Source organism: Rana temporaria, chromosome 9 (assembly GCF_905171775.1).
Source record: "Rana temporaria chromosome 9, aRanTem1.1, whole genome shotgun sequence".
Taxonomy (NCBI): Eukaryota; Metazoa; Chordata; class Amphibia; order Anura; family Ranidae; genus Rana; species Rana temporaria.
The window spans coordinates 146727984-146744628 of NC_053497.1; the positions used below are offsets into that span (position 1 = coordinate 146727984).

The window sequence follows — 16645 nt, forward strand, 5'->3', positions numbered from 1 at the left end:
ATAGAGAAGCCAACGATAAAAGAATGGATACAGAGAGTGGATTACATCTCTAAAATGGAGTACTTGTGCAGCAGGGACCAGGGAACGGAGGAAATATATAGATTAACCTGGAAGAAATGGACTGCGTTTAAACAAACGGAGAATTATGCAGTAGCTATGAAAGAAATGGACTAAGCCTGAAATAAGATAAGAAGGCGGAAATATCAGATCTGGGGGGGGGGGGGGGATAAACAATTATGGATATTTTAGTAAAGTTTGTTTTTTATGTATATGTATTTTTTGTATGGTGGAAACAACCTTTAACTCAATAAAAGAAACTAAATTATAAAAAAAAAGTAAAGTATTTTATATTAGAATAGATACCTTTTTTTGTTTTTTTTCTGTGTTTGGGGAGATCTCCCTTATTTGCATTGTTGCCAGGACAGGAAATAGTTTCCCTATCACAGGTAGAGACTGCAAAAAACTGTCCGATTATAATTATTAGTATTAGGCCTTGTTACAGACTATTAGGCCTCGTTACAGACTATTTAAGGAGAAATTTTACAGAACAGAATGCCAAATGTCACCGTAAACCTAATAATGACCTTGTCTTCACAGTGATGGAGGAAGTCAGCTTGGCTGAGGACTCTGAACAGGAGAAAGCTCAGATCTCATCTCCCCTTTCTACGACACAAGAAGGAGCACATACCACCCCCAGTTCCACTGACCCCACGGCGAAGCAGATCATGCAGCTCCTTCGTGAGATCCAGAACCCACAAGAACGCAGCAAATCCCTTCTTCACAACCCCTGCATCCCCTTCTTCTATCGCGTGGATGAGAACGATGAGGTCCGCATTATGGTGGTCTGAGATCACAGTCCCGCTTATCCAAACCACCACTTCTTCCATGCTGACTCCTCTCTGAACTGTGACTCATGACCTCCGGCTGCTCAGGAGGAGTGGTCACCTGGGGTTGGGTGGGGTGAGCAGGAGTGGTGGGTACTGCAGCTGAGAACTGGAACTGCCTTCCCTTACCATTGGTTTCTGGGAGGGTCTGATTCTTCCCTCCAAAACATGAAAAGGGGGGAAGTTTTCAGTATTCCTAATCATTTGCCCCAGTATATCTACCCCAAGGGACTGTAGTCCTGTTCGCACAGGCTGGCAGCATAAGAAGACTAGCATTATCCTTCGTTACTGTGCACTGCTTGTTTAATCTGTAGCTCCTTGGGTCAGATGAGTCTATGCCATCCAAATTCTTGCTTAATTTTTAAACTGCTCGAGCGCTAATTTATTAATAGTTTTTTTGTTTTTTGCTACAAGAAAGCTGTAAGGTATCCCTGCTACAAAGAAGAGGCAGGGCAAAGCTAGACAGTCTCAGGAGGAGTGACCAGACAATGGAAACAGTAAAATCGTAGACGGTCAAAGGAACTACTGCCTAGGAATGTTCACTTTGAGGGCAGTGGCAGGCCGTTACCCAGTGTTGTCCACGTTTTTACATGCTGCTTGGTAAATCTGTATGACGTGGTACAAGGATGTCCAAATGAAGGAGACGGGGATGTGTTTTTTTGGCGGTTCTTCTTGGTTGCTGTGGCCCTTACATTTTTTTTGGCTGCAGACCCCACCGTAGGTCAGGCACGTAGAGAGGTTTTATACTTGCATTTTAACATGGAAAATCTAATAATATACTAAGAGGGGCATATAAGTGATTCCTGAGCAGTTTGATTCAGGTGATGATTTAAGCGTCTATGACTTGATCGAAATAATTCCTTTTTGAATTTATTTTTTTCATTTGTTATGAAGCAGGATAAGCCAAACCAAAGTCTGTGGGTGATTGAGTAATCTGTGCAGTCAAGCTGACAAGTAAACCTTGGTGACAGCCGTTTTATGTGAGAATGCAGCCTATTTGCTGAGAACGAATTTTAAGGGGCAAAATCACCCAGATCTGATTGTTCAGTCGTTGGCTGAAGTTCAGTCATCTATTGGCTTCTTAGAACTATCTGAGGTGGTGGTGGCCTTGATTTGCTTTGCAGGATAGTTCCACCCACCTGCATGAAGAGCATGCTGTGTACAGAAGTCAGTGTTGGGGGGTTGAGCTGGGATTTGGGGGGGGGGGGGGCAACTGCCCTGAAAATTATAAAAAGCCTAAGGCAGATGATTAGCCAGTTGACAGTGACCCATTTGTGACCAATATTGTAATATTGGGCAATGGCATTAGTTCTTGGTTGTAGGTCTCACAACATGGCAGCCTATGAAGTGTTTATTTTCCAATAATGGGATGGCTGTGTGGGGTTTTTAATAAAGAGCCGAGATATGGACTCAAAGACAATTTTCTTTACTCTTAGGAATTTAGTAATACCGCTTAGCACTTTCAGAACACTTGTGTTCACAAATCTCATCCTTGCCAGGAAAAAACATTTAGGCCCGCCAATACATTTAATTTCTGAGCGTGCAGACACTACAATTGATTTTTTTGCCTCAAAAGTTACTCTTTGTTTTATCCATCTTCAACAACTTTGAATTGCAGTAAGAGGTTTAGATGACTGTGGGATAAAAAAAGGATTGGCAGCTCATCCTGTCGATCATGCTCTGTCCTGATAGTTTGCACAGGTAGCCTGGGTGGGTGGAGCTTGAATAGAATTCTCATATCTCTTCCTGAGTCCGGTTCGGAAACGGTTTCTGTATATAGTGTATGAGTGTAACATTTTTGTATATTCCTGGATCAGGCGCTGGACCTCTGCAGCATTTTCCGCTGCAAGGATCTTGTACTATAATATGATGGAGCTTCTATAGAAGCTGGTTTGTCATCTTGATTGGAGATTTATTAATAGGGGACAGGGGGGTTATTATAATTTATTAGGTGATACTTCACAGGTCAGGGGGCTGCACTTTCCATTCTGTTGCAAAATTGATTTCATCTTGTTGGAAATAAATTTTTGTTTTTCTGAATAAACCTATTCAGCAAATAAAATGTTGTGTTTTAATTGTGTGTTTTCCAAAGGTTTCATTTTGGGGGGGGATGGTTCACTTTTTTTTTCTTCTTTCTTCTTTTTTTCTTCTAAAATCCAGCTTATTTTGTTCCTCAGTTACACAAATTTTTTTTAAAACGAGGCCTACCTCATCTGTGGCTATATTTTGCAGATCACTTCAGAAACTTCCTGGTTGACAGACAGACAAGCCAGTACAACACAGGCAGGAGTTTACCAGCTGACCTCATTAGCACCTTCACCCATTAAAGCGGAGTTCCAACCACAATTGGCATTTTTTAAATGTATGTCCTTTCATCCTGCGTTTTTATAATATAAATCTGGTCACTTACTATTTTACAATCCGCCGCCGATCTGCATAGTTATTCAAAAAAGATAGTTTATAAAACTATATCTACACCGTTGTCATTTTGCTTGTGGGCATTGTGAATCCTACAAGCACTTACTTCCTGGAAGTCTTGGATGGGGAGTGATAATTGGACAGCGCACTGCATCCTGGGAAATGATGACACACATTTCCCAGGAGCATTAGAGGGAGATGATGTCAGAATCCTAGGTGGTTTCAAAGGCAGATTTCGTGGGACTGCATAGCGACAGGCATTTCCAGATGAGTAAAAAAAAATATTTTCTTTTTTTTCTTTTTTAGTCGTAAGCTACAGTTTAAAGCAAAATTGTTTTTTTGATGGAACCTCCACTTTAACTACGTTTTTACAGCACCCCGGCATTCCTCCATGTGTGCATTTGCTTGGCTTCCCTTGTGTCCCTTCAGACGTGCTCAGGCTACATGCTAAATTCCATGGGGACACATGCAGCCCATGGGACACCCCTTATGTAATGCAAGAGCCTGTCTGATTGGATAGATGGTGTCGTCCTATTATATAGTTTTGGTAAATATAAAGGAGATTGTATAATCAGATTGTATAGCCACATTTATCCACCTAAAATTACCTAGTTGCGCTTTCAGTGTTCATTGTTAACGGCACACCCAACACAGAAGCAAACGCACACTTTGCCACATGAAAAAACGGGTGACAAATGCAGTAAAAAAAAAACTTCAAAAACGTCCTACAAGCTACTTTGCCAGGTGTAGTGCAGCCCATTGAAATCACCGGGCTGTCCTATGTGTCTCGCTGGAAAAACAAGGCAAAAAACATGCGCTCCCACTACTTTAGGTCTGAATGGGGCCTGAAAGTGATGCATTTACACAAGAACAATGATGCTCTATTCACATCTGTGTGTTTCCAAACAAATTTCCTGTTTTATGCTGACGGCACTGCCTCTGCTGTACTCCCAAGCAGTGTTTTCAGTTCTATCCCTGCTGGACTACTAAACTGTACTCCTCCCTGCCCCCCTGTCCTTCACATACATGGATTCCTTTCCCAGCAAATCGGTACTGCTGCCTGCCCACACTGTAAGGAAAGCACTTTTGGGAGCTGTAGCTCTGGTTGCATGCCTAAATCAATAGAAACTGATCTGACAGCAACTGCTCCTGGAAAAACCTTACAAGATTGGTGATGTCCTAGGGAGTAACAAAAGCTGTTTACCACTATGGAAACAAGTAAAAAATAATATATATTATTGTGCTTTAGATGGGGAGAGGGGAGGTTTGGGGATGTAAAGTTGGCTCAGGCACTTACAAATCATTTAACCACTTTGCGCCCAAGGTACGTCATATGACGTCCTGCACGTTCAGTGGGGATATCTGAATGATGCCTGCAGCTACAGGCATCATTCAAAAGCCTGAATGGGTATTTCACCCGGAGGTAAAAGGAATGGGTATTTCACCCGGAGGTATTCAGGGAAATTTCAGCCCGCTGGGGAGTTCCGAACATAGACCTGTTTGCCTCTCGGAAGAATGCTCGGGTTTCTTCTCGCTTAACCCGCAAGATCAGCCTCTAGGGATAGACACTCTTCAAAATCCTTGGAATTTCAAACTGTACTATGCCTTCCCTCCAGTTCATCCGATTCCGTGGGTGGTGAAGAAGTTTCTTCAGGAACAGACAGAACTTGTATTGATTGCACCATACTGGCCTAAGAGAGCCTGGTTCTGTCCCCTGACGGGCCTAAAACAAGAACATTTCAAATGGGCGGCCTGGTTACTGAGGAGGACATCTTGAGATCAAAAATACTCTCAGATAAAGTGGTGGCAACGCTTCTGGGCGCCAGGAAGCCAAGCACCAGAGCCATCTACAGAAAGACCTGGAGGAAGTTTAACAGTTGGTGCACTGAAAATTGATACACTGACCATCCTTGAATTTTTACAGAAGGGGGCTGATAAAGGGTTGGCGCTCAGTACACTGAAGGTTCAGATAACACCGCTACAAGAGGACCCGTTGGTCTTTTGCTTTTGCAGGGCATTGGCAAAATACAAAAAGCCCAAGACACAAAAATGTCCCACGTGGGATTTCTCAGTTGTGCTCAGGGGGATCATCAAACCTCCCTTCGAGCCGCTACAAGATAAACCCTTATGCCTATTAACTTTTAAAACAGTTTTCCTCGTAGCCATCACAACGGCACATTCGATAGACAGTGCCTGTATTTCTCCTATCTAGGAGAGCATTTTCTGAAGATTCATGACGATCAAATTGTCCTTCAAAGAGATCCGGGATTTACTCCAAAAGTGACTTCAACTTTCCCAGGATATAGTCTTACCTTAGTTTTGCAGTTCACCAAACAGCAGCAAAGAGCAAGAACCAAGTCTTCTTGATGTCAGAAGGTGACTACTTCAATATTTAGAAATCACTAATGAATTCAGAACATCAGATGCTCCATTTGTCTTGTACGCAGGCCAACTGAAGGGCAAACAAGCATCCAAAAAAGACAATAGCCAGATGGATCAAGGCAGCCATACTAGAGTGCTACAGTGTTATGGAGATGATACCGCCAAAAGACCTAAAGGTTCACTCAAACAAGGGCTTCAGCAGCCTCATGGGCAGAAAAGGCAGGAGCCACTCCAGAACAAATCTGCAGGGCTGCAACCTGGTCAAGATTCTCGACCTTTGCACAGCATTAGACTGGATCTGATTTCCAGCCAGGACCAGACTTTTGGTAGGAAAGTCCTCCAAGCCGTTGTCCCACCCTAAATCTGGTGAGTTCATGGTTATCCTCTCAAGGGCTGACTTGGAAGAAGAGTTTGTTTCTTACCGGTAACTCTGTTTCCAGTAGTCTTCCAAGGCAGCACGATCCCATCCTAAAATGTCTAACCTTGTGGGGTTGTGTTGTGTATTATGTCATTTCAGATTCTGGCCTTTGGTTCTTGGGCATGACTGACCAGGGACCTGAGGAACCGCCTCTTTAAGGGGAGGAAAATTAATGGCAATATGTTTCCTGATTGTGAGGAGGAGCTCCATCTCTCAAGGGCTGCCTTGGAAGACTACTGGAAACAGATTTACCGGTAAGACACTAACTGCTTTTTTCAGCCGGTGATTCTGTGCACCATAAGAACGGTCATAGCGGCAGTTCCGTCGCTTGATTGTTCTTATAGGCGACGGGAGGGGACTTCCCCCCCCCCCCCCCTCCTGCCGCAACAATCCGGTGCTTCTCCGGGCTCTCCCGTGCCATCGGGGTCCCGGAGAAACAATCTGCCAGTGCCGGATGGGAAGCAAAGACAGTCAGATGGTCACTGGTCATCTCTGTGACCGTCGGAGGTCATAACGTCGTGGGTACCCAGAAGTAAACAAAGCCGCAATCGCGGCTCTTGGCATGAGATTGGTGAATTTTTTTTTCACGATCTCATGCTTTCCAGCCTGGAGGAGAGATGTGGGGTCTTATTGAATACTTTTATTAAATTGCCTGACTAATTCCAGCTTATTATACTGCTTTCAGGATCACTAATCAATAACAATACTTAACCAGTGCATGCCCATGGTTCCTACCTTCATAGCAACTAATAAAGATATCCAAAATATAAAAAAAATTTGGCCAAACTTAGACAGCCCTTCCTTTCTCTACTTTCTCTCCCTCACACACCGGGTCCAGCCACTAGTAAAAGCACCCATTGGCTTAGCTAAAGAAGGTGTTATAAAATTAATTTATTTGATCCATACATTATTCCTTCTTTTATTAAATGTTGCTAAATACTTTATGAACCATATTGGATGGGGTGCATATAATCTGTGGCTGAACCACTCTCGTCCGGACTGGTGCTGTGTTTTTTTTGTAACAAGTGAGTCCCGTTTGTTATTTATGTCCATGATAATTCATGTTTTTGATCATTCAAAAACATGAATTCTATTCTGTTTTGAATTCTATTTTGTTTCATTAAAGTTCCAAATAACTGCACTTTTTATATACCATTTTGATACTGGAATACATTCAAGTTGTATCATATTTTGGTGAAGATCATCATTTGCTGCTATAGGTAACCTTTTTTTAAATCGCTTTCCCTTAGGCCATTTCCCTTTCCCAGCCCTTTCCAATTTACCCTTTTGATTTATGCAGGAGATATGTTGAGACTCGGTAAGGGGATTCGATATTTCCTCTGGAGAAGAAAAAAGCTGAATTAGTGGCTTAATATTTCTTTCACAGCAGATTAGGTTGTATGCTATAACACTGCTACACTGGCAAGAACTGCTTTAGCGTGGATTTTTAAAAAACATTTTTTATTGCTTTGTATGTACTAGCATTAATTAGCTGAAGTGTTCCTTTATCATTTTCTGTTACATGCAAAAAAAAAAAAAAAAAATGCCCTCTAATAGTTTGGGGATCACCCTTTTCTTAGAGAGACCCTAAACCAGGGGTCTCCAAACTTTTAAAACTACGGGCCAGTTTATTGTCCTTCAGACTTTAGGAAGACCGGATTGTGGCCAGTGTGGGCAGAAAATGTCCCAGGTCTGGCATTAGTGACAATAAATATGGCCCCAGGGTTGGTGGTCAATAGAGGAGGACGAGTAATGCCCCCTATTAGTAGGAGGAATAGTATCCCATGATGGGTAGTGGAGGAAGAAACAGTGCCCTATTGTTGGTGTCCAAGGGCCGGATAAAGGCTAGCAAAGGGCCACATCTGGCCCTCGGGCCGCAGTTTGGAGACCCCTGCCCTAAACGCTTGGAATTTGTTTTTGAAATATCAGGAATATTAGTTTGAGAACTCGTACCACCTGCCTGTCCAAAGGAATTCAAGATTTATACCAGGAATAATATACAAAACATTTGATAGATGGAAAAAGTGGTCTTATGACTTACTGATGAAATCTTTGCATACAAAAGAAGATCTTATTCCATTTGAGATAAAGAAAACGTTGGCATTACTGAGGCTTCATTTCCACTGGCGTTTTTACAGCCACTTTTCTGAGCGTTTTTTACATCTTAAAAACGCCTGTCCATGTTATTCTATGGCATCATGCCCACATAGGCGTTTTTGAGCTGCAAATGGCATAGGCGTTTTTGAGCTGTAAAAAAAAACACAGGACCAGGGCGTTCTGAAGCTCCAGAGTAGAGCTGTAAAAACGCCAGCCGTTAAACGCGAAAACGCTCAAAAACGCGACACAATGTTTTTTTTTTACAAAATAAACATGGACAGGCGTTTTTAAACTGTAAAAAAGGCTAACAACAGTGGCTGTAAAAACGCCAGTGGAAATTAAGCCTTATAGTTTATATATCTCTTTTAGGCAAACAATTGATATATGGTGTGTGTGTGTGTGTGTGTGTGTGTGTATGTGTGTGTGTATATATATATATATATATATATATATATATATATATATATATATATATATATATATATATATATATATATATATATGTCTTGGACAAAAATATTGGCACCCCCTGCATTCCTGTCAGATAATGCACCACTTGGCCCTGAAAATTGTTGCAATTACAATGTTTAGACATTCTCATGTTTATTTCTGTTTGTATTGGTATGGCACAAAAAAAGAGGAGAAAAAAAGCCAAATCACACACGCAAAACTATATATATATATATATATATATATATATATATATATATATATATATATATATATATATATATATATATATATATATATATATATATATATATATATATATATATATATATACATAGACACACACACACACTGCCTTGAAAATGTATTCTTACCCCCTGAAATTTTCCTTGTTTTTGTCAAAAAGATACATTTATTTTTAATGCGATTTTTATGTGATAGACCAACACAAAGTGCCACATAATTGTGAAGTGGAAGAAAAATGATAAATGGATTTCACAATTATTTACAAATAAATATGTGAAAAGTGTGACGTGCATTGGTATTCAGCCCCCTGGGTTCAATACTTTGTAGAACCTCCTTTTCAGTGGAATTACAGCTGCAAGACTTTTTGGGTATGTCTCTTTGCACATCTAGAAAGTGAATTTTTTTTCCCATTCTTCTTCGCAAAATAGCTCAAGCTCTGTCAGATTGGATAGAGCGCGTCTGTGAACAGCAATTTTCAAGTCTTGCCACAGATTCTCAATATGATTTAGGTCTGGTCTTTGACTGGGCCATTCTATCACATAAATATGCTTTGATCCAAACTATTCCATTGTAGCTCTGGCTGTATGTTTAGGGTCGTTGTCCTGCTGGACCTCCACCCCAGTCTCAAGTCTTTTGCAGACTCTAACAGGTTTTTTTCTAAGATTGGTCCTGTAATTGGCTCCATCCATCTTCCCATCAACTCTGACCAGATTCCATGTCCCTGCTGAAGAAAATCATCCCCACAACATGATGCTGCCACCATCTTGTTTCACGGTGGGGATGGTGTGTTCAGGGTGATGTGCAGTGTTATTTTTCCACCACACAATAGCGTTTTGCTTTTAGGCCAAAAAATTTAATTTTGGTCTCATCTGACCAGAGCGGCGCCTTCCACGTGTTTGCTGTGTCCCCTCCCCCACATGGCTTCTCGCAAACTGCAAATAGGCCAGATTTGTGGAGAGCACAACTAATAGTAGTCCTGTGGACAAATTCTCCCACCTGAGCTGTGGATCTCTGCAACTCCTCCAGAGTTACCATGGGCCTCATGGTTGCTTCTCTGATTAATACTCTCCTTGCCCGGCCTGTCAGTTTAGGTGGACGGCCATGTCTTGGTAGGTTTGCAGTTGTGCCATACGCTTTCCATTTTCAGATGATGGATTGAACAGTGCTCCGTGAGATGTTCAAAGCTTGGGATATTTTTTTATAACCTATCCCTGTTTGAGGCTGGGTTCACACCATTGCGAATTCCCCGCATCCAATTCGCAATAGCAGGAGATTTTTTACCAGCTCTCTATGGAGCCGGTTTACATATCTCCACAGCAGGTCCAGTGCGTTTTGCAGAAAACCGCTGTGCATCTTTTGGTCTGTTTCAGCCCAAAATTCGGGCTAAATTCAGACCTGAAATGGTGAACCAGGACACACAAGACCCCTGCTGTGAGACAGATGCGGCGATGGTGTGAACCCTGCCTTAAACTTCTCCACAACTTTCCCTGACCTGTCTGGTGTGTCCCTTGGCCTTCGTGATGCTGTTTGTTCACTAAGGTACTCTAACAAACCTCTGAGGGCTTCACAGAACAGCTGTATTTATACTGAGATTAAATTACACACAGGGGGACTATTTACTAATTAGGTGACTTCTGAAGGCAATTGGTTCCACTAGATTTTAGTTTGGGGTATCAGAGTAAAGGAAGCTGAACACAAATGTATGCCGCACTTTTCAGATATTGATTTGAAAACCATTTATCATTTTCCTTCCACTTCACAATTATGTGCCACTTTGTGTTGGTCTATCACATTAAATCCAAATAAAAAACATTTTAGTTTTTGGTTGCAACATGACAAAATGTGGAAGAGGTATGAATACTTTTTCAAGGCACTGTACTCAATTATGTGCAAATGTTTTAGGCAGGTGTGAAACAAATGCTGTAAATTAGGAATGCTTTCAGAAATAGAAGTGGTAATGTCAATTAACAAAATGGAAAGACAGAACAGGAACAGACAAACCATCATCGCTTCCAGGACTCTTTTTTTTTTTTTTTCCTGCTCTCGATGACGATGGTTTTTAATGACATTGGCTGTATGTTTGCGGTCGTTGACCTGCTGCAGAATAAATTTGGGGCTAATCACCTGCCTCCCTGATAGTATGGCACAATGGATAAGTATATCAGTATAAGCCTATATTGCTAAAGCATTGTCATCTCCACCAGGCTTCACAGTTACCTGCAGATACTCATTATTATACCATTCTCCAGGCCTTCGGCAAACAAACTGCCTCCTGCTACAGCCAAATTTTTCACATTTTGACTCATCAGTCCAGAGCACCTGCTGCCTTTTCTCTGCAACCCAGTTCTCATGTTTTAGTGTATAGTTGAGTTACTTGTTTCCACATCGTAGGTATTGCTTTTTGACTGCAATTCACTTCTGACCAGACTTCTCCGAACCGTAGATGTGTGTACCTGGGTCCCACTTGTTTCATACTGTATACACCGATCGGCCATATCATTATTGTGTAATATTCAAATAGCCAGGTATAACTGAAGGCATTGGGGAGATTAACCTCTCTGTTTATCCTGTGTTCACCATAATCACTGAAAGTAAAAGAAAATCCCACCTTTTTAGTTGTCTCCAGATTATGAATAGATGGGAAATTGACTATGGGAGTGCAAGAAAATCTCCCCAATGGTACACAGATGGCAAAAAAAAGACAGGGGTTATAACCCTCCCTTGCAAAAAAATTTGCCTTAAAGTGTTACTAAACCCACAACAGTAAAATCAGTCTGTATATGCAGTAAAGCATGTTTGTTTTACTCACTGTGGAACCTAAGGGGTTAATCCTCTGCAATGTGTAGGCTGTTTGAACATGTCCGGATAAGACAGAGTCTTTGGAGTCAGGCTGCACCTGCTCAGTTTGGTGTGTATTGTTAGAGTTTTTTTGTTTTCTTGAGAGTGCATGTGATCAGCACAGGGCCTATCGGCACTGTCCAGACAGAGGGTCAGGGGTCCTGCATCCTGGTAGGACAGCTCAGTGCAGTATGAAAACTCCTCCAAGCTTTAACTAGTGCTCGGCTGACACTGTTAGAAGTCACAAGACTGCTATATACTGCTGGTGAGAAAAGATATTTGGCAGTTTATATTTACTAAAAATAATTGCATGTCCATGTTCTGTGTACTGTGGGAGACCAGATATAGTAAGTGTAGAGTCCTGGGTTTAATAACACTTTAAAGGAAATGTGTTATGACAGAAGCATAGCGGCTGTCCTTTTGAAATGTATTGTTTCCTGGTTCCCTTGCAAACCGATTGGCATCAAGTCTTTAAAGTCATCAACATGGAACAACCTTTCAGATCAGAATTTCAGACTTTCCAGAGATCCATACTTGTTCTAGGTCAGAGGCTCAGAAAGTACTAAAGACGGTGGATGTAGATTACAGCCAGACAGCTAGTATTTTTAACCACTACCCGACGGCCGTAAGACTTTATACTGCCGCGGGGTGGTTCTCAATCTCTAACAGGCCGTAAAAACACGGCCTGCGCGCGCATCCAGCGGCGCGCGCGTCCTCGCCGCATCGCTGAGATGCCGATGCGAGTGCCTGGCGGCCTTGATGTCCGCCAGGGACTCGCGATCGGCAGCTACAGGGACAAGATGTACACATTTAACCCCTTCCTCACCCCCTAGTGTTAACCCCTTCAATGCCAGTCACATTTATAAAGTAATCAATGCATATTTATAGCACTGATCGCTGTATAAATGTGAATGGCGCCAAAAATGTGTCAAAAGTGTCCGATTTGTCCGCCATAACGTCGCAGTCACGATAAAAATGCTGATCGCCGCCATTAGTAGTAAAATAAAAAATAATAATAATTCTGTCCCATATTTTGTAAGCGCAATAACTTTTGCGCAAACCAGATGCTTCTTGCGATTTTTTAAAAAAATTTTCCCCAAAAATATGTAGAAGAATACGTGTCGGCTAGACTGAGAAAAAAAATGTTTTTTTTTTTAAAAAATGGGCTATTTATTATAGCAACAAGTAAAAAATATTGTTTTTTTTTTCAAAATTGTTGCTCTATTTTTGTTTATAGCGCAAAAAATAAAAACCGCAGAGGCGATCAAATACCACCAAAAGAAAGCTCTATTTGTGGGGAAAAAAGGACGTCAATTTTGTTTGGGAGCCATGTCGCACGACCGCGCAATTGTCAGTTAAAGTGATGCAGTGCCACAAGCTGAAATTTCACCTGGTCAGGAAGGGGTATATGTGCCCAGTAAGCAAGTGGTTAAAAGTGATGCCATCAATAACAGCAATATTCATTACTGAAAGTGTTACTAAACGCACAATGGTAAAATCAGTCAGTATATGCAGTAAAGCATGCTTGTTATACTCACTGTGGAAACTGAGGGTTTAGTCCTGCACATTGTGTAAAAGGCTGTTCGATCCTGTCCATCTCCTCATAGTACAGAGCCTTGGGGGCACTCTGCACATGCTCAGTTTGGTGTGTATTGGTAGAGTTTTTTTGGGAGGGTGCATGTGATTGGCATGGGGCCAATCAGCACTGTCCAGACAGGCTCAGGGGGTCATAGTTACATAGTTAGTCAGGTTGAAAAAAGTCCATCTAGTTCAACCATAAAAAATAAAAAAATAAAAATAAAAAATATCGTACAATCCCATATACACAATTCTATAGCCACAGTTGGAAGGCAAAAAAAAAAAAACGGCAGAGCATGCTTCAATTTGCTACAGCAGGGTAAAAAAATTCCTTCCTGATCCCCCGAGAGGCAATCGGATTTTCCCCGGATCAACTTGGACTATAAATGTTAGTACCCAGTTATATTATGTACATTTAGGGAAAGTATCCAGGCCTTTCTTAAAGCAATCTACTGAGCTGGCCAGAAGGGTGAATGGGAGGTTCTGATTGGATCGGCCTGAAAAATGGATAGGCATACCCGATTGGATCAATTGTGTAAAAGGGGCCTAAGGCTGCTTTTACACTGATGCACTGCAGTTTACACGCACTGCGGGTGCAGCACAGTGCACCTGTTGCTTTCCTGCGGGTTAGCTGCACTTTGCCATAGACTTCTATTATATCCTGTAGGTGTGGTGCACTTTCTGGAAGCTCACCAAATCTCATGCATTTGGGAGTTTTGATGTGCTTTCGCACCAAACCCGTAGGTAATAGAAGTCTATGGCTCAGTGCAGGTAACCCGCAGATGCGCTGCGCTGCACCTGTGGATCATTTTGAAAGCAGCCCAGTAACCACTGCAGAACAGATATCTCCATATATACACTGTGATTTTAGTAATAAACGTACCTTTATTAATAATCGTCCATTTAGAATTCTCCCTTGCTACAAGTATTGCTGGCTGTTGCTGTCCCTGGCAGAGTGCAAATGGTATCATACCATGATCCTCTGGGATGTCGAGTTGGGAACCCACGACCTGGGCCAAAAAGCTTTGGCCATACTTGTAATTCGAGAAATATTTGACTACCACTTTTAAGGTGTCCAAAAAATTCTAGTATGGCAAATACTCATTTTATTGTCATTGAAAAGATTATGTAGAAATGACCAGGGACTTTACTTATCTGCATACATTTCTGCCTCATTGACACAGACTGTATAAATGTTGGGGTTCAGCATAACAGCCAGGCAAGTCAGCAATGACAAGTCTCTGCATCTCTTTTATAACAGGTTAACCTATTTATATGGTTTACATTGTCACCTGTCAGGAATTTTTGAAAACTTCTAAAATTACTGAGAGGTCAACTAAAAGCTGGATTCACACTGATGTGGGTCCCAGCAGGGGATCCAGTGCGTTCCTGTACACCAATAGTGCAAATCAGGTTCAGATTTTTGCTTGAATTCGTGCCTGAAACTGAGCCAAAGACGCACAGGACCCTTTTTCAATGCGGACCGCTGCCACCCCGGAGCTGTCTGAACGGGCTCCATTGAGAGCCGGTCACAGTCTCCTGTCATGCGAATTGGATGCAGGGAAATCAGCATCCAATTCACACAAGTGTAAACCAAGCCTAAAGCTGAACTCCAGGAACAAAATCTTTAATTTTAGCTACGTATATACTATGATTGTTTGAACCAAATGACTTTGCAAAACTCAGTTATGTAAAAGCAACAGACATTATCATTACCAGTAAATATCCGATTGCCTCTTGGGGATCAGGAAGAAATGGTTTCCACTCCTAGAGCAAATTGGATCATACTTTTTTTTTTTTTTTTTATTGTTGCCTCCCTCTGGATCAACTGTGACTATAGGATAGTTTGTGTATATACTGTACACTCACCAGCCACTTTATTAGGTCCACCTGTTCAATTTCTTGGTAACTGTAACGAGACCCTTGCTCGCTCGCTTCCGCTCTCCCGACACTCCTCTGCTACTATTGAGTCAGCTTGCAGATCGCAACGTCTGATGGTTCGGTCATCCAAGGCTCCGGGATCCGAACTACAGCTATGTGCCGTTCGGGATCCATTAGAACATACACCAGGCAGGCTGTATGTAAGTTCAAACAGGAAGACCTTTATTGGAAGTACACAACACACTTTTAAACAGAATTTTGAACATCCCACCCCCAACAATCGCTTTCCTATTGGTCAATTGTAAAGTACATGGAGTTCTCCTTCAGGTCCTCATAACCATGCAAATGAGGACTTGAAAATTAGTTCAGCAGGGATTGGTCCGATAGCTTGAATGGAGGGACTGTTATGTGTATTGAGACAGAAGCCCCAGGGGGCAATCAATGTACACAATAGCCAGATACAGAACAATGGGGCCGTCTGGAGCTTTAAGACAGGGAAGAAGACCCCCCCCCCCCCACTGTGTACCAGCTTTCAGGGAGGGACACTTCTGCATTCCAAGGTCCATGACAGTAACAAATTGCTCATCAGCCAATCACATGGCAGCAAGTTCAAACCGAGCATCAGAATGGGAAAGAGGGGATTTAGGGTGACTTTGAATGTGACATGGTTGTTGGTGCCAGATGGGCTGGTCTGAGTATTTCAAAAACTGTTGATCACGCACAACCATGTTTAAATTTACAGAGAATGGTCAGAAAAAAAAAATATTTAGTGAGTGGCAGTTGTGTGGATGAAAATGCCTTGTTGATGCCAGAGAAGATTGGGCAGACTGGTTTGACATGATAGATGGGCTACAACCAATGTTATAAGCAAGGTAAGCAGAATAAAGTGGCCGGTGAGTGTATATACAGTGAGGGGAAAATAGTATTTGATCCCCTGCTGATTTTGTACTTTTACCCACTGACAAAGAAATGATCAGTCTAATTTTAATGGTGGGTCTATTTTAACAGTGAGAGACAGAATAACAACAACAAAAAAAATATCCAAAAAAACGCATTTTAACCACTTCCATACAGGGCACCTTCAGCACTGTTGCACTTTGACAATTGCGCGGTCGTGCTACACTGTACCCAAACTAAATTTGTATAATTTTGTTCCCACAAATAGAGCTCAGCTTTTATTTGGTGGTATTTGATCACCTCTGGGATTTTTTTTTTCAACTAAAACAAATTAAAAAGACCGAAAATGTTTTGAAAAACAAATGCTTTTTTTTGTAAATAAGTACGTTTTCTCCTTCACTGATGGGGCTGCACTGACGGGCACTAATAAGGCAGCACTGATGGGCCCCGATGAGGTGGCACTGATGAGGTGGAATTGATGGGCACTAATATGCAGCACTGATAGGCAGCACTGATAGGTGGCATGGATGGGCACTGATAGGTGGCACAGATGGGC

The 16645-nt window shown here is 41.9% G+C and overlaps 1 protein-coding gene across 8 annotated transcripts in view; it reads left to right on the top strand.

Moving 5' to 3' along the window:
• GOLGA2 (golgin A2) overlaps positions 1–2946 on the top strand; it is a 118833-nt gene extending 115887 nt beyond the window's left edge. For all 8 annotated transcript variants that reach the window (XM_040324772.1, XM_040324774.1, XM_040324773.1 and 5 more), the window contains one exon: positions 598–2946. In XM_040324772.1, coding sequence (XP_040180706.1) covers positions 598–848 — 251 coding nt within the window. In that variant the 3' untranslated portion in view covers positions 849–2946. The remainder of the gene's footprint in view (positions 1–597) is intronic.
• Positions 2947–16645: the final 13699 nt, after the last annotated feature.